The sequence below is a fragment of the Vigna unguiculata genome, chromosome 5 (genome assembly GCF_004118075.2).
Source record: "Vigna unguiculata cultivar IT97K-499-35 chromosome 5, ASM411807v1, whole genome shotgun sequence".
Lineage (NCBI taxonomy): Eukaryota > Viridiplantae > Streptophyta > Magnoliopsida > Fabales > Fabaceae > Vigna > Vigna unguiculata.
Genome location: NC_040283.1, coordinates 11,937,526 through 11,959,889, shown reverse-complemented (window position 1 = coordinate 11,959,889; position 22,364 = coordinate 11,937,526). Strand labels below are relative to the sequence as shown.

The window sequence follows — 22,364 nt, the reverse complement described above, 5'->3', positions numbered from 1 at the left end:
GCAGTCAAACACTACTAAATAAATATCTCGTTCGACCCACGCTTACAATAGGTGGTACCCCACTTGCATTTGTGCCGTGAATTATTGCAGCTATAAGACCAATCCTTGTATATGCATGTGTATATAACTCCAACTTCAACAAAACAAAGTAGGGAAAAACACTGAAGCCAAAAGTACTTACACAGTTACCCTCACTTCGCCGCATCTATTCACTTCCAGTTTTTCCCTAACTTCCTACCATTCATCTTCTTCTCAACAAGGTAGATTTCTTACCATTCTGTTATGTTTTCTTTTAATCTTGTACTTTTTCTTTATTTTCTTAGTCATTTTGAGTGAACTTTCCTATTTTCTTTTCAAAAATTTCATTGCTTGAGTGCTGCCCTTGTTGATTTTCATTTTTCTCTACATTCCCTGATGCATGCATGCTTGAGTTTGGCTTGGTGACTGGTTTGTTGGGTTCTGTTTGTCCTGCAGATTTGGGGAATGGCCTGTTTGGTTTCCTTCTGATTGTTTAATCAGCAGGAAGAAAAAAAAAAATCAGTCGACTTTTCTGGGTATTATCGTGGTGAGTGAAAGTTCAGTTTTTTAGGATAATGGCGGGTTCTTTTTCAAATTTTTCCGTGGCCGGTGTTGCCAATGTGAGGCAACAAGCCCTTTTCGGGAATTTGGGAAATCAGGAGTCAAATTTGATTAGGTTGAGTTTCAAGGGTGTGTTGAATAAGGCTGCATTTCAAGTTCTATGTGGGAACAAGTGTGGTAGACCATGTGTGGCTACGCAAAAGAAAAAGCCGTTTCTTGTAATGAGTATGTCGCAGCCCTCAGCTGAATCGCAATCTACTGTGACTTCGATAGGATTTTCCGAAGGGGGAGGTGATGGTCTCCTGAGTAAGGAGCATGTGACTCGAGAAAATGAGTCAGACTCAAAAATTGATAGAAATGATGATAATGGAGTTGTAGTAGATAGCAGTGGTGGGAATGGAAGCTTTGGAAGTGGTGGAGAGGGGGATGGGAGTGGTGGAGGTGGCGATGGTGGTGATGATGACAGTCATGACAATGAAGAGGAGGAATTTGGGCCAATACTGAGATATGATGAAGTAATGAGAGAGGCACAGGCTCGTGGAGCCACCCTTCCTTCAGACATGATAGAGGCTGCTAAGAGTGTGGGAATTCGTAAGGTGCTTCTACTTAGATATTTGGACCTGCAGGTACAGTTTCTAAATGTCTATACATTTTCCCCTATTCTTTCTAAGTTGTGATTCTGTAATGGTTTATGAGCGCAAACTCGTGTAAAACAAGATTAGCATTACCTTAGACTTTAATACTGTTATGTTTACTGTTTTAATTGCAGGGGTCCTTTTGGCCTTTAGGATTTTTCATGAAATCATGCTCTATGCTTCGAAATCGAATGTTAGCTGATCCAGCGTTTCTTTTCAAAATTGGCACAGAGGTTGGTTGGTCTTGTTTTGTAGTAATCCTAATGTTTACTTTTCGTATTATTTAATGGCAGAACTGCAGTGTGTTGACTTATCCAACCATCTGAGTGCTCTATGTAACATATGACAGTAAGTATTCACCATTGGCAACTATGGTACTAAAATAGTTTCCTATGTAACAAGGTATCTATATATTTTAAAAAAATTGTGCTGATGACTGCAGCCCTTATATGGTATAAGCTATAAGTGAAAACAATTCATATTCATGTAATGCTGACATAGTTGGAAGTTTTCAATGTATTTATATTTATGTAACTTTTTATCTTACATGGTATGCAGATTGTCATTGATACATGTTGTGCTACTTTTGCTGAAGTTCAAAAGAGAGGCAAAGACTTTTGGGCCGAATTTGAGTTGTATCTTGCAGATCTTCTCGTTGGTTTAGTTGTTAATGTTGCTTTGGTAGGTATGTTGGCGCCCTACGCTCGAATAGGGAAACCATCAATATCTAGTGGATTCCTTGGTAGAATGCAGAAGGCTTATGCAGCCTTGCCTAGCAGGTTTGTCATCATACCATTAACATGGCATTGTTTTCTTATGTCAATGTTTTTATATCTTATGTGTATATATAAGTAATAGTTGTTCATCTAAAAAAGGCATGGAAGTAAGGTTTATCCATAAATAACAATATACAATTAACAATACTTAGGTCTTACTTGCTTTGTGTCTGTGGAGTATGAAGAAGCTTTCGCCTAAGTTTCTATTTTTCTCACTGTATGCAGTGTATTTGAAGCAGAAAGGCCAGGATGTAGGTTTTCTGTGCAGCAGAGACTTGGAACATACTTCTACAAGGTAATGACTGAAATCATTTCATTTTTCAACCAATGTGGGAAGTTTCTGTTGTGCAGTTATTTTTTAACTTTCATTTTGAATTCTAGGGTATAATGTATGGAGCTGTTGGATTTGGATGTGGTATTATAGGCCAAGGCATTGCAAATATGATCATGACTGCAAAGAGGTACGAGTTTCTACCCTAGAGTTTGTTTTACATGATTTGCTTTTTTGTATGCACAATGTAACATGTCTTGTTCCAACACCCTGATCCCTTCACTCATAGCAAACAAGTTAAGAGAAAATTTGTTGGCTCTTATAATCATATATTTGTAATTGGCCTTGTGGATCATCTAATACAATGACGATTCTGTTAATAGATAAAATTATGACTGGATATTAACTAAAGCACTGAGATTTTTCGGGTTATAAATGAGCGTACTCTTATTATTTTGCTTCCGCATAGTGCTTACTTTGTCTTCTCAAAGGTTTGAGTTTGTTCTGTTAATTCACAACAGTGTGCAAGGTACAACATTGTAAAACCTAGGTCTCTCACTTAGTATAACATAAAATGTTTTATGTGCACACTTTTAAAGAGGTGGCACTACATGGTTTACTGATATAGAACCGTTTCTGTTGATAATGTACCAAAGTTATATCTAATTAAGAACCAGTGTTCATACCGGATGATAGTTTACATTAAACTGTATGAATGAATCTTTATTATTCTGAGCAATTAATTTCTCACTTGTTCTTGCTGCATACCAGGAGCATAAAGAAATCAGAAGAGGATATACCTGTGCCACCACTTATAAAGAGTGCTGCTCTTTGGGGTAAGATGTTCTTTGTTTAAAATCTGTAGTTCATCTCTTCCGTACAACTGGAAGACAACAATCTTTGTCTTCATTTAATTATTAGGAAAGTCTTCTCAAAATTTTAATTATTACTTATTAATTTATGAATATAGTTACGAGGTCAAATATTATGCCCTTTATTTATATCATTAAAGGATGAAGGTCCTGTTTGGATAAGATTTTTCCTAAACACTTCTAAGAAAAGAAAATATGAAGATAAAATACATTGAATTTCTTTCATAAGCTAAAATTAACTTCTGAATTTTTATATAAATTCTCATATAAGTATTATAAGTTGCTTTTAACTTAAAGAAAAGGGCTCATTCCATTTTACTTTCTTATGTTCATTTCCTAGAGTGCTAATGGACAAGTTTCTCAAATAGGCCTAGAGAGATTATCTCTTTGCCTTCAACATTTGTTATTTTTTAGTCAGTTATTGGGAACAAGTGAGAAAAGTACTGGAAACTAATTTATGATTTGTGGTTCTGTCCAAAAGAAAACTTGTATTGTTTTCTTTCAACCTCAATGTAACTTCTCTCCCCATTCCTGTAGCCCCTCCTATCATTAAAGAAAAAGGTAAAAGGACCCATCACAATATTTGTATATGATTGTTACACCATTGAACCCAAAACGTGGCATGTCAAATATGCAAATGTTGCATGCTATCAGTTTGTAGCTAAAAAGGGTGTAGAAACCTTTGTACCATTTGATATTGGTTCAAATGTATGATGTGGATTCTCAACATTTCTCAAGCTTCATTTGATGTTTTCTGATTTACTGTTATTTTGACATTTGGTCATTACTTCATCTTAACTCAGCTTATTGTATTTTGTTCCTGGTTGTAACACATTTCCTGACATTTGGTCATTACTTCATCTTAACTCAGCTTATTGTAATTTGTTCCTCGTTGTAACACATTTCCTTGCTCCCTGAACCTCCATTGTAGGTGTGTTTCTTGCTGTTTCTTCCAACACGCGATACCAGATTGTCAATGGACTAGAACGGTTGGTTGAAGCGTCACCAATGGCAAAGCAGGTTCCCCCAGTTGCTCTGGCTTTCACTGTTGGCGTGCGTTTTGCCAACAATGTGTATGGTGGCATGCAATTTGTTGATTGGGCTAGATGGAGTGGAGTGCAATAACTCCTTTTTCCTGATCTGTATTCTAGTCATGTAGATGTGATTTTCTAGCCATCAGTATATGATGTGTGGAATTAGCAGATTTGTGCTACTTGGTTAAGGTTGCATGGTTTGATAGAAAGATTTTCTCTCTGGGATAAATGTTACTAGGCAATAATTTAGAGGCATGCCATTTGTTACTTCTGTATTCTCTTACATTATTTCGGCAACAAATGGTAGAGTGCGTGTTAGAAAAAGTGTGTTGATAGCACTTCTCCCTGGTCAAGATCTGCATATTTTATGGGATAGTCATTTGTTTCTCTATTGAAAATAGATCATTTTCCATTGGAGAAGCTCTTAGAAATTCTTCTAACAGGCTATGACAAAATCTGGAAACGTAAAAACACCATGGTCAATATATAACATGTTCTAACAGCTTAGCTTCCGTTTTACTTATTTTGGTTTATATCAAACTTGTTAGTTTCATTTTTTTTAAACAATTATTATGTGTATTTTATTTAATTAGTCTTATCAGATAAATGAAAATTAGCTGTTATCAGATTGATGAAAATTGATTTGTTTGCGATTGGAATCCAATCTTTTGTTAATGGCAGGTCATTTGTTTCTATGCTAAAAGGGAACGTGTTAATTTAGAAAAAGAAACTGGTTCAGTTCAAATTGGTAAAGGTGATATTAGTTTTTTTGTAGTGTTTTCTCCCTTATAAATCACACAGATGATGGCAAGTAAAAAAATCGATCTGGCTACGTTGCAGGATCTGGTTTAAGAAAATGCATTTTACTTTTATATTCTGTTGTTACTTCTTGTTACACACCGGTGAGTTCTTACCAAAAAACCAGACTCCATGATCTTAATTACTTGAAGCTATTGTTATTGTTATCGTGCTTTGAAATTTAAGCCAAAGTATGTACATAAATAGAGCATAGCTCATGAATCAGGATATTTATTTGCATATATAGAAGCAGTTTTAATTTCTGTTATGTGCTGTACTACAATATAACTTCTAATCAATGATAACATGACAGGGCATAATATTCATGTTTCTAGTCGTTCTGATTGTATACAACCCACAAGCACACACCTTGCTATTCTCTATTTGGGTCTTGGATTGACTGCAGTAGGCTCTCGAGGTCCAAGACACTGCAACATTGCCTTTGGAGCTCATCAATTTCATACCAAAACTGAGGAAGGGAAAGCTCCGTTAGAGAGCTTCTGCAATTGGTGGTACCTTTTGTTCACGTAGCTCTTTTATAAAGCTTGTTCATGCCTCACAAATGATGTGTTCCGGGGTATTCGACATGTACAAAACACCAAAAGACGCGTATGACAATTGTAGGACATGCAACCATGAAGTGTCTGGATTTTTCTTTTGACATAATTTTTACATAACTCAAATACAACTTTAATAAGGATAAACAAAATGATTTTCTAAAAAGACAAACTTATAAAGTAATTAAATGAGTTTCTATTATGATTATAGAACAAGAAATAAATATTATGCTATCATTGCTTTTCACTTTTTTATATTAGATAGATGAATTGGATTCAATTTTGTATTAAGTGACAATACATTTAGATTATTATATTTGACTAACTTTGTTTATAGACGATTTTGACTATATAAATATTGATGTTATATTAAACAATTCATAATGATTTAATATATAGATTTGTTTTTTGAAATACTACATATATGTGTTGAGGTCTTTGTACCCATGTCGTGCCTAGACCAGTCAATTTGGTCAATCTCACAGGACATGACTCTAACCTACATGGGTTGGAACTAAAAAAGTCCACAAGACTAAAATGTCCACAAAAGCCCCGTGACACAGGGTCACCTCATGGGCATTTTTTTTAAACATGACAAAATATTAACTTTTTAAAATATCTTATTAGCGCCTCCACCTTTTTCTCGGGACATGTCTCGATCTTCAACTCAGATCGACTTGTTATGACTTTAGGGTCAGACCAACCAATGTCGACATTCAACTCGACCTAGTCTGTCTCGACCTTCAGCTTGGACCAGTAAATTTTGATCTTCAACTTGCACGAATATGTCTCAACTTTCAACCCTAGGCGACATATTTCGAGCTTCAGTCCGAGACATGCCATTTCAAACTTCGACACAAGGCAAGCCATCTCAACCTTTGACCTGGAGTTGACTTGTCTAAACCTTCGGGCCCAAGGAAGGCCATCTTGACCTTTGGTCCAAGGCAGGCCATATTGACTTTTGGCCATGAACAGTCCATCTCCACTTTTGGACCAAGCCCAAGGAAGGCTATCTCGACCTTTGGCTCAGGGCAGGCTATATCGAATTTTGGCTAGGACCAACCCATCTCCACTTTCGGACCGAGCCCATCCGTCTTAACCTTCAGCCTAGGCCTACCCGTCACGACTACAACCCTAGTCAGTCCGATCTGATTTCGACTTGAGTTGACACGTCTTAACCTTTGGCTTGGCTCGACCCGTCTCAACCTTCTTTCTGAAGATCCTTCTCAACCTTTGGTATGGAACGATCCATCTCAAATTTTGACTCGAGACAGTTTGTCTTGACCTTGACCTAAGTCACTCCTTCTCGACCTTCGACCTGTAACAACTCGATTCGAACTTTAACTCTGGCTGAAAGTAATGTTTTCAAAAGTTAATTAAAGTCTTATCGTGCGTCCAAGCCTATCTTAACCTTTACCATAACAACCTCTAAAAAGGTTATTCAAGGATGGGTTTGGATTGACCCCTTAGTCATGGGTCAAATTAACATCTCTAGTTGTGGCAATATCTTTGCTATGTATAGGTTCACAGTAGACCTTTTGGTTGCTATTATTGCCTCTGTACATTGAGACTAATGTTAGTTGGTTCCTTGGTTTTATCATTCACACTTTGTGCTTTGCCTTCTCTCTAACCATTTTCCTGTTGGGACGAACTTCTTAGAACACCTTGGTTGCATAGTAGTGACTTGAATAAGAATAAGCTTGAGTATTATTATTACACTATTGTTGTTCTTGGAGGGTTGAACTTGTACGTTTAGTTCTTTTCTTGTCGTTACCTGCACAATGAAGTGCTCTAAATGCAGTGTTTGAGAACAATTTAGACTTTCACAAACTAATTTTGCTAACGATGCTTTGAATGCTAAATTGCTGAAATTGGATAAAGTTCGTAGTGTTGTTGACAAGAGTGCTGATATGATGATTAAGACATTATCAAGACAAAAAAACTTAAAAGCTTGTTGTGAAATTGTCAAATTGGCAATTACCTCCGGATAAATGTAAGGAGATGTATGGATTGAACTTCAATTATGTATAACTCAGTCTCATTTCAAAAACCCCATCAATACTGAGAGATGTTTGTATTTTATGATTTAATTTTGCTTTTGCATACCTTCCTATAAAAGAACATTTTTAGTCTTCTTGTAACTCAGTATTCAACTAAGCTCATGGAGATCCTCCACTATTTGTTCAGCAATCTGCCTCCACATTTTCATTGGGCGTTGTTCAACTGGTCTCATGCATCTTCTTCCTATCCCTTCAAGCCAGCTAACAATTGATAATGCTACACTCGTATCAATTGGTTACAGTTTATATCAGTTAGAAAAGATCGCTAACTTTGTTCACAAGTTTGTAGAAATTTATTTTTACTCTCAACATATTAAACATCGATGTAGGAGCTGAGTATCACCGTTTTTTCCATAATATACCTGTTCGTAACATAACGCATGATGTATTGATTCATCCCTAAGGCCTCTAAGTATGGAGAAGTATAAGACTAATAAATAAACTAAAGGACAGAAAGAAAAAAGTAATTTAAACATGTAAAGCGACCTTACATTAGAGGAAGGGTTAAACTGACAGCAATTAGAGAAGAAGAATAATAGTGAGAGTTATTATCATAATATAAATGGAGACATGCACGGACCGTACAAGCATGCACTCACATGATCCTACCCTTCAGTTCGACCTTCCACAACCCCAACACCCGTTCTTCAAGAAACACACACTTTACTATCACTTCCTTCTCACCACCGCCCACCACCATGGCTATCGATACCCTCCGTCGATTCTTTCTTCCGTGTTTCTTCTCTTCCAAGCAGCAACCCACCGTCCCTTTCGCCGACCACCATATGCAGACCAAGAACCGCCCCTCCTCCCCGGCGTCGTCAACGTCCTCCTCTACCGCCACCTCGGCTGCCCCGCCCCGTCCCTCAAAGTCGATGGTGATCGGCACCATCTTCGGGAACCGCCGCGGGCACGTGTGGTTCTGCGTGCAGCACGACCGGCTTTCCGCCAAGCCCTCGCTCCTCCTCGAGCTGCCACTCTCCACTGACCACCTCGTACGCGAAATGCGCAACGGCCTCGTGCGCATCGCGCTGGAGTGCTCCGACGCCGCCACGTGTCCCCTCCGCTCCGTCCCCCTCTGGACAGCCTTCTGCAACGGCAAGAAGACAGGCTTCGCCGCGCGCCGACGCGCCGGAGACCGCGTCCGCTCTATCCTCCGCACCATGCAGTGCGTCTCCGTCGGCGCCGGCGTCATTCCCTCCGGCTTCTCCTCCGACACCTCCGAGGAACTCATGTACATGCGCGCCAACTTCGAACACGTCGTCGGCAACGCTGACTCCGAGTCCTTCCACCTCATCAACCCCGACGAGTGCCCCGGCCAGGAACTCAGCGTTTTCTTGCTCCGATCCCGACTCGCCGCCATCCGCTGAGTCCGCAACGAGTCGAAAATCTTTCCGTTTCGGCGCTTTATTTATTTTCCGGTACAGAAAAAAAGAAAGAAAAAGAAGTATGACAAAAACACCTATTGGAAAGTATAGTTTTTCTTTTTTTCAGGGTCATTCCAGAAAGTTATTGGTTTTCTTGAAATTTCTTCGGATATTGATATCTTCCCGCAAATGTTATTTGGGTGACCATTGTACATTTTGCCGTGTTAATTTATCGAAGTTATATTGACAACATCTGTCAACAGATATTTTTCGACGAAGATCAAACTTCTATCTGATTATGAACTTAAAAAACAAGGTTATTTGTTGATCATACATCATAACTATTAGTGATACTAGTTTAATGGTTTTCTTGATTTTGAACGAGTTGTTCCTTTTTTTTTTACTTGTAAGATCCGAGTCTTGTAAAAAAAATGGTTTTTTTAAGAGGAAGGTGGTGATGGGGTGACTGTGTTGTAATTGTTGCCCATGTGAGTTCTGTGTAAAGTTGATGGGTTTTTCTAGGACTAATCTCATCGCCAATACTGTATTCTTTTTCGCATTTGTCCATAATAATAATGTAACAGGGTTAAACAGGGACGGTCTAGGAATCTTTGCTATTTCGTTTATGCTCCAGAATTTTGAATTTATTACCATATCAGCTTTGATTCACTGCGATTTCTTCCCATTACTATATAAATCTGCGGTTTCGGAGCTTTTCCGTGGGATTCATTACTTGTTTGGCATGGTATCTTACTCAAAATGTAATACAGTTTTTCTCCTTGCTTTTTAATCAGCATCTGGAATATTTGATGGTACTGGTCATTATAAAACTGTGTAAATTACTTGCTGCCAATCTTTTTGGCGACCAGTTGAACATATTTTCGCTTTTCCCTATCTTCTGGCATAATTTTTCCATGTTGAGTCATCCCAAATTTCTATTATTTTACTAGCACTGGTATAATATATTGTAATGTAACGCTAGAAAACCAGCTAAGCTTCTACGACTAGGTGTGCTAGGGTCGTAGTTGAACCATTCTTTTTCGTTGTAGCCATGATTTGAAGATGGTGGCACACTAGCTTGGTGTCCACAAATCACTTTTTCATTCGAACCTTCTTCAGAAGATCTTAATACGAATGATATGCAATTCGGGACCAGTCCTTTTCAGGAATTTTACCGTCAACATTTCTTTGATATAATCTTTAATGAAGAGAGAACTATAGCAATCATTGATGCAGTTCCAGCACAACAAACGATACTTAGTTTAACTAAAAGTTCATCGAAATTTCCAGCTGTGTGTTAGCTAGTATCAGTTCATCAGAACTTATATATATATATATACATATAGATATAAATATATATATACACTTGAAGCATTCCAAAAATGGGGTTACTTCAATGCTGAGTGTTGGAGTTTTAAAGCGCAAACCGCATCACGTGATATAGTGTATGATTGAGGACCACATGTTGGCCCACATTAGCCCCCAACGCAATACAACTGAAAAGTAATCGGAACTGCAATTATTTGGTGCGTATGAACATGTTATGTTACAAAGATAAAATTCTTCCAGTTCAAAATGTTAGTGATAAAAATAGGCCAGCTAAGGTTTATGGTAACATGTGATTGAAACAGGGAACACAAAATTATTAGTGGAAATGGTTGCCAGTCAAAGGTATGATATTTTCATTACAACTGTTTGGATTGCAACAACATACCCAAATGAGTACAAATCTCATTTTCTATGATGAAAGGAAAAGGTAAGGACTTTCCTGAGGCCAATACAGAATAAAGAAAAGAACAAAACGAAATGGAAAGATTTTATAATCTCCACTGAAGATTTGGCAGAGTGGTTGTTCTTATGGTTTGCAGATACTGGAGGTAGTCAGTGACAACCTAAGGCCCTGTTTGGTGGTATCATTGGAGTGAAGTGAAGTGCTTAAGATGTTGGAAGGAAAAGGTGTGGTGAGAGAAACAGACATGTCAGAGAGGATGAAGACCAATGTCACGGAATTAGCTCACCAAGTTCTCGATGCACACAAAGTTTCTGACTGTTCGTTGCTCATTTCATCAAACAGATGAATCTTAAAATATCCAACCCTTTAATTTTTATTTTTCCTGTTGCTGTTCATAGATATGCATGTTTGTCTCATGATTAGTGTGTTGTCTGTGAGTGTTCGTTCTCATTTCAATATATGAGAAAATTTGATTGGGTATTTATTTTAACTATTTTGTTGATAGTTGTATTATTAATATCTAGAACTCAATATCATTCGTATCAACTATACTCGTCGAAAAACTGCACTCACGTTGAAAAAAATAACATTTTAGCTTGTAAGAATGTAAAATACATACAAAATATGGTTGCCATAGTTTCTAAGAAAATGTCTATCATGTTTAAGTATAATAATAATCACTAATTTTAATTCTAAAATATATTAATATCAAGAGTAAAGTGAAACTACTCATATTTAAGAATAAGATGAGAAGCTGATTCCACTTTAAAAAAGAAATTATTTAAACTAGTTTTGGAACGATAACTAAAATAACATCATCTTACACTTTTTTTTCACTAAATTAGTTAACCAATTTTTATTTTTCATACAATATGTTTAATTTGCAAGGCGTTTTCACTCTGGAGTGCCAATGTTATGTGTGTCTTTACAAAAACAGTGCCAATGTTATGTGTGTCTTTACAAAAACTTTATCTTAAAAAAAAAAGAAAAAGAAGTTGTTTCGAAAAAAAAACTGAGTGTTTCTTACCGAAAACAAATATAAAGAATTTTTTTTGACCTAAAGTGAAAAAATAACATTACACAAAATAGTTTCATTCCTTAATCAGAAGGGTGAGTGTTTTATTTATAGAAAAAAATAAATGTCATACAAAATTTTCACTCACTCGCCCTCCCAAAAAAAGAAATGAGAATCCTCTCGTTACGAAAGATCCAATAACCTTAACTTGACCTTCTGTCGATAAACTTGACCCATATCTTGTTTCAGCTTTCCTCCCTTGCCAAGCCTACCTCTAAAGGTCAGTTGTGGGGCCAGGCCCACCTCACACCTTATCACTAATACAGTTTTGACTATTTAACTCACGTTATAGGCCTTGATTATCAGGAAACCGAAACATATAATGGTGTGATGACATTTTTGTAATTTCTGTCAGCTTTTCTGCCTCGGTTCCCTCAATACCCGAAGCAGAATATACTTTTCTGCCTCGGTTGTAGCAGACCCACTACCATAAAGCCTTTTAGGCTTCAATTTCCCTGACTTGAAGCAAAAAATTAATTGGGAGAGGGACATTTGGCCTCAGTTAAAATTGAACTGAGGCCGTATACCAAATTAGTGATTCAAAACGCGAATGCACTATTCTTCGTCTTCCACAATGCAACATTTGCCTTTTCTCTCTTCTATCGTGCCTCCTTTGTCCCCAACCATCATCGTTCAGCCTCCATTCGTGACATCAGCCATCGTCGAGCCTCTTTCCACGCTGTTGTGGTCATTTGGGTTCCACAACAGTTGTTGGTTCGTCCCACGCAGCCACCGCACCAGCCTCCGTTGCACCACCATTCTACGCCTCAACAACGCTTTGTTTTCCCCAAACAAAGCTTCTCCATTGTCTATTAGTCTCTCGCTCCACCGTTGCTCCTGTTTCGGCAAGCCACTGTCCCACTCTGCCACATTTTGCCTGCGTGTGGTGGTTAGTTGAAATTCGAAAAATTACGTGATTCCCTTTTTTATTTCGGGTTTTATATAATTATTTTTGCAATTTGGGTTGTTATTTTGCATTTTGTTGGGATTTTCTTGGTTTCTATTTTTTTCTCCTATTTTTGATTGTTCCTTGTGTTTTTATGGTTGTGTTCTTTATCAAGTATTGTTGCATTATGGTGAGACTGTGTAGCTTTCAGGAACGTGAGTACTGTTGCATCCTCCCATTGCCATTCGCTTTGCTTTTCACGCTCTTAGGTTCTTATTTTTGTAATATGAGTCTATGAATTTGTAGTCTATTATGTATTAGTTTTATTGTATGTATATGTGATTAATTATTTGCTTAAGTTAGTGTCTTATTTTGCAAACATTCAAGAGTACTGCACCAATTCTCGCAAAGTCCATAAAGTTTGGCAGGATAATATGTGCGAAATTTATAATTCAGTTGTACAATAGTATTGATTAGGATATTGAATTGTTGTCACAAGACACTTTTAAATGTATTTGGATTGTGGATGATGTTATGTTTCATAAAATATATAGTTTTGTTTCTGTTCTGATCTAGTCTGGTTTTCTGAAAAAAATATGCAGGTTAAAAATTGTGGGAATAACCAAAAACAAAAATTTTATTTAAAAAGTTAACAGGACATACGGTTAGAACCGAGGCAGAATAGCAAAAATAATCGTTGCCAAATATCCTTTCTGCACTAGTGTATCCATATCGTCTTTCAACGCCACTTAAGTCATTCTCATAGTTCGGTCCGCGACCTCTCCGTAGCTCGGTTGTGGAAGTGCCTTGCAGTTAATTCAGAGCTCCTCCCATGGCCTGACTAAGGATCATCCTCTGGTTACTCGACCCACTACTCCTGATAGGGACCTTGTTAACTAGTGTTCACGAGTGACCAGGAAACGATCAAAGCACAACTTGCGGATCCAACCCACTTGGATAGTACTAACAACCCATGATCATTTGCCAAGACAGTTGGTGGGGGGAACTTTCGACGTCAGATTGACAATATTGCTCAACCCATAGATGATCTACTTATGAAATTCATCTAGCTTTCTAGTCCATCAACTTTTTGCAATAGCTCGGCCCAAGTCCTAGAAGGACTCCTCGACCCATGTTAGATCTTTAATTAACCTTGCTACTTTATGATAAGTCTTCATAGAGTCACACTTCAAAGTAACTATGTTGAGGTTGACCCCTCCCTTTCAACTCGGCCCAAATGTTGCCTCGATTCCTTGCTCGACCTAAATCCTAGCAAGTCACCTCAACCCATGACAAATCTTTAACGAAACTCGTCGTTTTATGACAAATCTTTATCAGGTCAGAATCAAAATGATCATGTTGAAGTCAATCATTTCTTGGATGGTACACAACCCTCCAACCTTGAGTCCTCAACTTGCTGGTATGAAAGGTTGTAATAAACCATCCACCATCTTCCAGTATCGGGTTAGGCCTTTAAATTTTCTCACATCATCTTTAGCTAAGTTTTGCCCTTTTTACTAAATTTGGTAGTATTCGTCTCTAGCTACCTTATAATTTATGGTCTGCTTTGTAACATCTCAAAATTTGTACCCCGGTGTTTTCAGTATATCAATACCTAAAATTTTATGATACATTATTTTTTTAGGTATTGTGACTAGTATAATAAATTTTGAACATATGATATATATATAAAAAAAAATGTCGATAGTACTTATAATATATGCTAGCTGTAAATTTACAAAATAAATTGTACTGATGGGTAATAATTTATTACCAACAAATTATACAATAGTCCAATATTCTATAAATTATGTATATATATATATACATATTATTGAAACTAATAATAAAATAAATTATGAATATACGTGTGTGTATATATATATATATATATATATATATATATATATATATATATATATATATATGAATTATATGCAAAAGTTTGAATAAGTGGAAAGCAAAGTGGCAGTATACTGAATAACAAATGAATGAGAACATTAATATCATATTTAATAAAAGATTAAAAGAAAAGAGTATATATATGAAACCTTGGAAAGCAAAGTGACAGTATACTGAATAAACAAATGGATGAGAACGTTAATATCATATTAAAAGAAAAGAGTATATATATAAGTAATCAGAAGCATTTAATGTTAACAGATATGTTTCTATCCTTTATCCGTTCATTGTGAAAAAAAAAAATATCTCGGATGGAATGTTAAGAACTAATGGAACTAGAATAGTATAGGAACCAAGTAATTAAAATCAAACTAGAAGTAATGATTACTTAACATAGTATAAATAGGGGTGGGGTAAGAGAAATAGAAAGCAAAAGAGAAGCTGGACAAAAGAAATCAGAGAAAAGTTTTGTGTGAAAGAGAGAGAGGTTACTACAACGAAGAAAGAATTTTTATCACAGTCTCCGTACAACCTTGGTGTGTTTTCCATAGTAATTAAGGTAAGGGAAGGAGACATCCATCACTTTATCTTTTTACTTCGATTATTTGTTTTTATCTATTAGTAATTTTTATCTCGATATCAACCCTAAGTGAGGTGTCCCTAACCTCATTCTAAATTATATTTAGTTCCCAATCTTATTTATTTATTTCCAGTTATGCACTAGTCCTATTTATTTAATTTATATTTATTCTCATTTACTTATTTATATTTATCTCTAGTTACGTATTAACCATTTTTATTCATTTATATCTATTTTAATTATTCATTGATCCTATCTATTTATTTATTTATATAATTATATGGTTTAATATTGAAATAAAAATTATGATAAATAAAGATTTGATTATTGTAGTTGGAGGTATGACCTTGTGGATTTAAACGAGTTAGTATCACTCAAGATGAGATGTTCTTGAGTTACTTTGTTGGCCATGAACTCATTTATCCTGACTAGTCACTACAAAATTAATCAATATCTTTATAAAAGTATAATAAAGATCCCGTTTTATGGAATTGGAAGAATTTTCATTTCATTTTATTTTATTATGATATGTTATTTTTTTTTTGTGATATTTGTCTCACTTCCCTATTTCTTTTGATTGTGTGCGAAAAACAAAATTTTATAACATTATCATAGATGGCTGCTCCGAACACGCCTGATCCCTTCTTCGCCGACATTGTAGCTGTTTTTCCGGGAAATGCATGGCAAACCAATGTAGTGAATAATTCTGTAACATTTCAGGGAACGGGAAACTCTACCATTACTTTTCTCTCTGCTCCGAATGCACCGATTGTCATCGAAGGACAAATCGGAGTTACCTTTTATTTACCCCCAACAGTCCAAGTGAATCCTATCCATAACCTTTTCCCTCCACCTGTTTGATAAACCGTATATGAGGGAGAAACTGTAAATAAATAATCCTTCTTCCTCTTCTAGTGTAGGAAATATAAAATGTACTAAACAATGTGGATATAGGAAGTATATAGCATTGTAAATATATATATATATAAATGTGAATATTTTAAATATAATGATATATTAGTGTATAAATTATTGCCTCTAAATTCTTATAAGTATACTGTAATAAATAAATAAATAGAATTTTTTTTTTATCGTCACATGCTTTACTGTATATACGAAATAAACAACTTGTTTGTGAATTGTGGGAGCTTTTTGAACTCCTCTTTTAACCATTTATTGTCCTTTAATACGAATGTCAATCTTCCGATCTTTGTTTAGTTAGGCTACAACCTGCTCCTATGTCATCAAGCATAAGAGAGGTAAGTCTAATGTGGTTGTTGATGCTTTATTGTACAAGTATGTTTTACTATCTACTCTTGAAACTAAATTTCTTGGCTATATGTATTAAGGAATTGTATGAACATGATGTTGATTTCTCTCACATCTATCATACATGTTCTCATACTACATCTGAGGTATATTTTAAACATGATGGGTATTTGATTAAGGATAAAAGACTTTGCATTCCTAAGGGTTCAATTAGGAGAATTTTTGTTAAAGAGGCACATGATGGGGAATTAATGGATTTTTTTGGGGTGCCAAAGACATAAACATCTTGCATGAGCAATTTTATTGGCCTCATATGAAACATGATGTGCATACATTTTGTGATAAGTGTATTGTTTGCAATAAATCTAAATATAAAGTCATGCTACATGGTTTTATACTCCATTATCTGTTCTAAAACATCATTGGATTAATATTTCTATGAAATTTGTTTTAGGTTTGCCTTAGTCCAAGGGAGGAAAAGATTCAACTTTTGTGGTAGTTGTTAGGTTTTCAAGATGGATCATTTTATACCTTGCAACAAAGTAGATGATGTATGTCATGTTGTTAGCTTATTTTATAAAGAAGTGGTAAGATTGCATGGCTTGCCCAAAATTATTGTAAGTGACCAAGATTCCAAATTTTTTAGTCACTTTCTGTAGGACTTTATAGGATAATATTATAACTAAATTGTTCTTTTCTAACAATTGTCACCCCTAGATGGAAACTAAGGTGGTGAATAGATTCCTTCTATTCTCTTTAGATCTACACAACCAAGAAAAATCATAGAATTTAAGAAGAGTGTTTATCACATGTTGAATTTGCTTGCAACAGGGTTGTACATAGTACTACTCAATTGTCATTTTTTCAAATTATTTATAGTTTTAATCCTTTGACTCCTTTATATTTGTTACCATTACCTACCATTTCTTAATACAAGTATCAATCTAGGCAGGATAAAGTAGAACATGTCAAGAAGTTAGATGAGAAAGGTAATGCCAAATTGAGAAGAAAATGGGAGGGTGTGCAAAATATATGCCAACAAAGTGGAAAAAAAATGTCATATTTGAATCAAATGACTAGGTACAAGTGCATTTAAAAAAAGAGCGGTAGCCATGATCACAAAGAAAGTCTAAGCTTATGCTAGGAAGGGATGGACCTTTTCAAGTATTGTATAAGATAATTGATAATTGATAATTAATGTATACAAACTAGATTTGTCGGGTGAGTGTGGTGTAAGCAGGGATGACAATCGAGCGGGACGAGGACGAATTTCGTTATCCCATACCTATCCCCATAAAAAAAATTCATCCACATCCTCATACCTAAACTTAACGAGTATCAAACTTTTGTCTCATCCCCATCCCCACCGGGTAACGGGTATATACTCGTACCCATACATATACCCGCTTTCTTACTATTTCAATATTAATTAATTAATGTTTATAAAATAATAAAAAATTACGATAAATAAAAGATAATATTATCAAGGTATAAATACACATTTGGTACCCAAACTTTTTCGGAAAGTTCAATGTGGTACCCGAACTTTAGGAATGTTCAATTTGGTACCCCAATTTTCTAAAGAGGTTCAATTTGGTCCTCTCCGTTAAGTTGGAGTTAACACCGTGTCCGTACAGGACACGTGTCAAGCCATGAAATTTTTATTTTTATTTTTAATTTTTTTTTCAAAAAATTATTATTTTTTTTCAAAAAATTTTAAAAACTGCCACGTGTCAGTTTATCATCGTGCCACGTGGCAGCTTACAAGCATGACACGTGGCAGTGTAATAGTTGTTTTCAATTTAGTACCCCAATTTAAATTTTTGGTTCAATTTAGTACCCAAATTTTTTAAAATGATCCAATTTCGTCCTTTTCTATTTGAGACCAAATTAGTAAATAAGCTTAATTATAATTTATATAAACATGTTAAAATAATTGTTTTGAATTTATACATCAAATCACTACACCTAAATATTCAAATTATTTTATTTTTTACAAGTGTAAAAAATTTCATGTATAAAAAATTACAAAGGTTAAAATGGAAAAAAAAATAATTTAAGTATTTAGGTGAAATGATTTGATGTATATATATTATAAAAAGTTATTGTAACATGTATATATAGGTTGTAATTAAGCTTATTTACTAATTTGGTCTCAAATGGAAGATGACGAAATTGAATGATTTTAAAAAATTGGGGTACTAAATTGAACCAAAAATTTAAATTGGGGTACTAAATTGAAAACAACTATTACACTGCCATGTGTCATGCTTGTAAGCTGCCACGTGGCACGATGATAAATTGACACGTGGCAGTTTTTTAAATTTTTTGAAAAAAAAAATTAATTTTTTGAAAAAAAATTAAAAAAAAATAAAAATTTTATGGCTTGACACGTGTCCTGTACGGACACGGTGTTAACTCCAACTTAACGGAGAGGACCAAATTGAACTTCTTTAGAAAATTGGGGTACCAAATTGAACATTCCTAAAGTTTGGGTATCACATTGAACTTTCCAAAAAAGTTTGGGTACCAAATGTGTATTTATACCTATTATCAAATATTCAATATTAAGAGGAAAGTTGTTTCTTTTGATATTAAATATTTAGAAAGAAATTATAATCGTATACATTTCAAATTAGAATACCAAATGAAATTTCATGAAAACCAAAATATTTATTAAATTTGCAAACACTAATGAAACCTAGTTGATAAAATTTAAAAATATTTTATAAAAATATGAAAGGAAAATAAATATTCAAATTAAAATATATTTTAAAATTGTTTATTTACTTTAATTTTTAAAATTCTAATGACTCTATTTTTTATACACAAATAAAAGCTATAATACATCACTTGAACAAAATCATGCAAAGAACAGAGATTAAACTAATAATAATAAAATTTTAACAAAAATCTTGTATCTTTTGAACTTCGATAGATGTTTGATGGTGATAAAAAGGAAATTCATGGCAAGTACATTAAATTTTTTTATTACAATAAATAAAATTTATTTGTATAATTATAGTGACAAAATTACAGAATAATAATGAGTTAGAAAATAAAAAAAATAATTAGATAAAATATATCAAAATATTATTTTACATGATAAAAATAAACAATAAATACAAATATTAAAAATGTATCAAATGTGTGTCTTAGAAACAATTTAAGAGACTATTGAATAAAATCGCTCAAAGGAAAACAAATGTATAATTAAGAATATGATAAGATGAAAAATAACTTAAAGATCTAAGAAAACTTTTCAAATATAAACATAGTCAATGGTTGAGAAATAACGAAAATTATTTTAGCGAAATAAAAGAGTTATTCAAATAAAAAATAATAATAATAGAGTAAAGAATATAAATTTTTATATTACCTAGTAAATGAAAAGTTTATTCTATTGAACGCTTCAGTTGAGAGTGTTAAACATTTTCATGTAAAAGGCAAATATACAATAAGTAAAAATATTAAAAATATGAGAATTATTCAAATGTGAGACATAAAAAATATTTAATTGACATACATCATTTGAACATAATTAAATAGAGGTTATGATAAGATGAATATATATATATATATATATATATATATATATATATATATATATATATATATATATATATATATATATATATATATATATATTGAGTATGCAAATGAATTTTATGACAAACCAAACAATTAGAAGAAATAAAAAAAAGTGTGTAGTAATATATATATATATATATATATATATATATATATATATATATATATAAGATTAATTAATTAACTATGAATATTTTAATAATTTAAACGGGAATAGAGATATGGCGAGGACGGAAATTATAGTGGGTATGGGAATGGGGACGAGGACGAGACAAATATGTACATCCCCATATCCAATTGAAAAAGTCAGAAATTTTCCATATTCATACTTAGTTAATGTGGGGATTCTCCGTCAAAACATGGACGAATTCGAATAATATCCACATAATGAGTTTATTTGTCATCCCTAATTACAAGTAATACTTTTAGTGTGATTGATCTTTCTTTTCTTTTGTATTGGTGATGATTTATCGGATTTGAGAATTAAACCTTTTGAAGAAGGGGAAATGATGTGGACATCATTGACTAAGCTGAAAATATATATAAAAGTTATATATATTATGTCACTCATGAAAATGATTTACAATAACTTTTTCCTTTTAGTTTTTTCATTAATATATTAGTCTCTCGATTTTTTCTTGACTCACTATTAGATTTTTTCATATTTCATGGAATTTTTTTTACAAATTTATTATAAAATTTTGCAAGAAAATATTTTTTTTACTACTTTTCCTACAAATTTTAATTGACATTTAATTTCTTTATAGGTAACTATTACTTGCAAAATTATAAAATACGTATGTATTTTCTACAAATTTTCTGCAATAAATGTTTTGTGCAAAATAATTTACGAAAATATTGGTAACAAATTTTGCAAGCAATTATTCATAACAAAATTTGTAAGTATTTTATAAAAAAAATTAAAAAAATTAACAAAATATATATTTTTTAGTAATGACTATTTCTCCTAACTTCTAAGAACGAAAAAAATACTCTCTCATTTTATATATAAAAGTGAAATAAATAATGGAATTTTGTACGGACTAATGGCATATTTATTTCAATAGAATAATTAAAAATTTATGTATGTACACGGTTCCCTTTGTTACCAAATTTTGCCGAGGTATGATATGAAGACAACCATAAAATGTCATAATTTGCCGAGGTATGATATATATATATATATATATATATATATATATATATATATATATATATATATATATATATATATATATATATAATATAAAGGGAATCTTCTTAAGACATGGACAATAAATGTGGGTGCCTATATTAACAAAAATATATATAGCCATGATCGAACGTCCACGATGGTAAACCTTTTTCTTAATAAAAAAATGGAGTTAATGTTAGATTTGGTTGCTGGAGATGTTAGTATTTGCTTTCCTGTAATGGTTTGATTCCTTTCTTTAGTAAAAGACTCTTTTGAAAGAATACAAAGGACAGTAAACTTTATGGCAAACAAAAGTGTATTCATTGTTAAAGGAGTGAAGAATCAATACACGTTATATCTACTTTTGTTTTCTTCTTAGTTTTAAATGAAGTAAAGTTTGTGTCATTAAAGTATAGAACATTTGTCTTGAATAGTGGGGAAGGATAACGAGGTTGTAAAGAGAAGGAGATGCTCTTGTTTCAAGTTATTTGTTTGGTATGCCTAGTGGAAGTAGAAGGAGTTGTGATTGAAAAAAGGTGAAAACTTTAAAGAAGTTAAGGTAAAAGAAGAATGTTCACATATAATAACAAGAAATATAGGGTTTGAAAAGGATGAAAGCTGCAAGATAGAGTGAAATGGTTTAGAAGGGTCAAATAGTTGACATTACGTGGAAGATTTTGTAGGGAATATGTTGCTACGTAATAAATAAGGCTTGAAATTATAACTTTTAGATTTATTGATTAAAATGCAAATAGCCATGATAAATTTTTGTTGACTAATAAGCACTCAATTTAATAATTTGTATGAAAATTAAGGAGGTAAGTTTAATTTTCAGTGAAGCAAATATTATTGAGGAGAGATTATTTCAAATGACAAGATAAGAGAGTCAAGTTAAGTTATATTCGTAGAGTTTGATTAATTTCTAAGAACACAATATTCATGAATAATAGATTATTGCAAAGCACATCAATTATCTAAAAGTTATTATTGAATTTAACAACTTATTATTCAATCGTTACACTTGAACAACTACACACTTACTTTACTTTAAAAGAATTAAATTCTAAAAAACAAAACAATAAATTCATACATTTATATATATATATATATATATATATATATTAATATGAATTATTTAAATTAGCAACTACATTTATACATTTAAAATTGCAAGGAAGATTGCAAACTCACACAATCTTACAAGTT

At 33.5% G+C, this 22,364-nt stretch overlaps 2 protein-coding genes across 2 annotated transcripts; both read left to right on the top strand.

The window, feature by feature from the left end:
• Positions 1-65: 65 nt before the first annotated feature.
• Positions 66-4,587, top strand: LOC114186297 (protein RETICULATA, chloroplastic). The gene is made up of 8 exons (XM_028074353.1): positions 66-260; positions 475-1,205; positions 1,349-1,447; positions 1,773-1,993; positions 2,216-2,285; positions 2,372-2,451; positions 3,033-3,097; positions 4,065-4,587. Exons 2-8 carry the CDS (start codon positions 594-596, stop codon positions 4,256-4,258), a joined length of 1,341 nt encoding a protein of 446 aa, XP_027930154.1. The 5' UTR covers positions 66-260; positions 475-593; the 3' UTR covers positions 4,259-4,587.
• Positions 4,588-8,026: 3,439 nt separating this feature from the next.
• On the top strand, positions 8,027-9,315 carry LOC114186057 (protein MIZU-KUSSEI 1). Its single transcript, XM_028074058.1, has one exon. The coding sequence runs from the start codon at positions 8,182-8,184 to the stop codon at positions 8,950-8,952; it is 771 nt and encodes a 256-aa protein (XP_027929859.1). The 5' UTR covers positions 8,027-8,181; the 3' UTR covers positions 8,953-9,315.
• Positions 9,316-22,364: the final 13,049 nt, after the last annotated feature.

What these genes read in the sequence shown, in the direction of transcription:
- LOC114186057 (XM_028074058.1), top strand. Translation starts at nt 8,182, where the DNA reads ATGATCCTACCCTTCAGTTCGACCTTCCACAACCCCAACACCCGTTCT.
- LOC114186297 (XM_028074353.1), top strand. Translation starts at nt 594, where the DNA reads ATGGCGGGTTCTTTTTCAAATTTTTCCGTGGCCGGTGTTGCCAATGTG. An exon ending in TTTTCAAAATTGGCACAGAG is followed by an intron (nt 1,448 to 1,772) that starts GTTGGTTGGTCT and finishes CATGGTATGCAG; the next exon opens with ATTGTCATTGATACATGTTG. An exon ending in TTGGAACATACTTCTACAAG is followed by an intron (nt 2,286 to 2,371) that starts GTAATGACTGAA and finishes TTTGAATTCTAG; the next exon opens with GGTATAATGTATGGAGCTGT.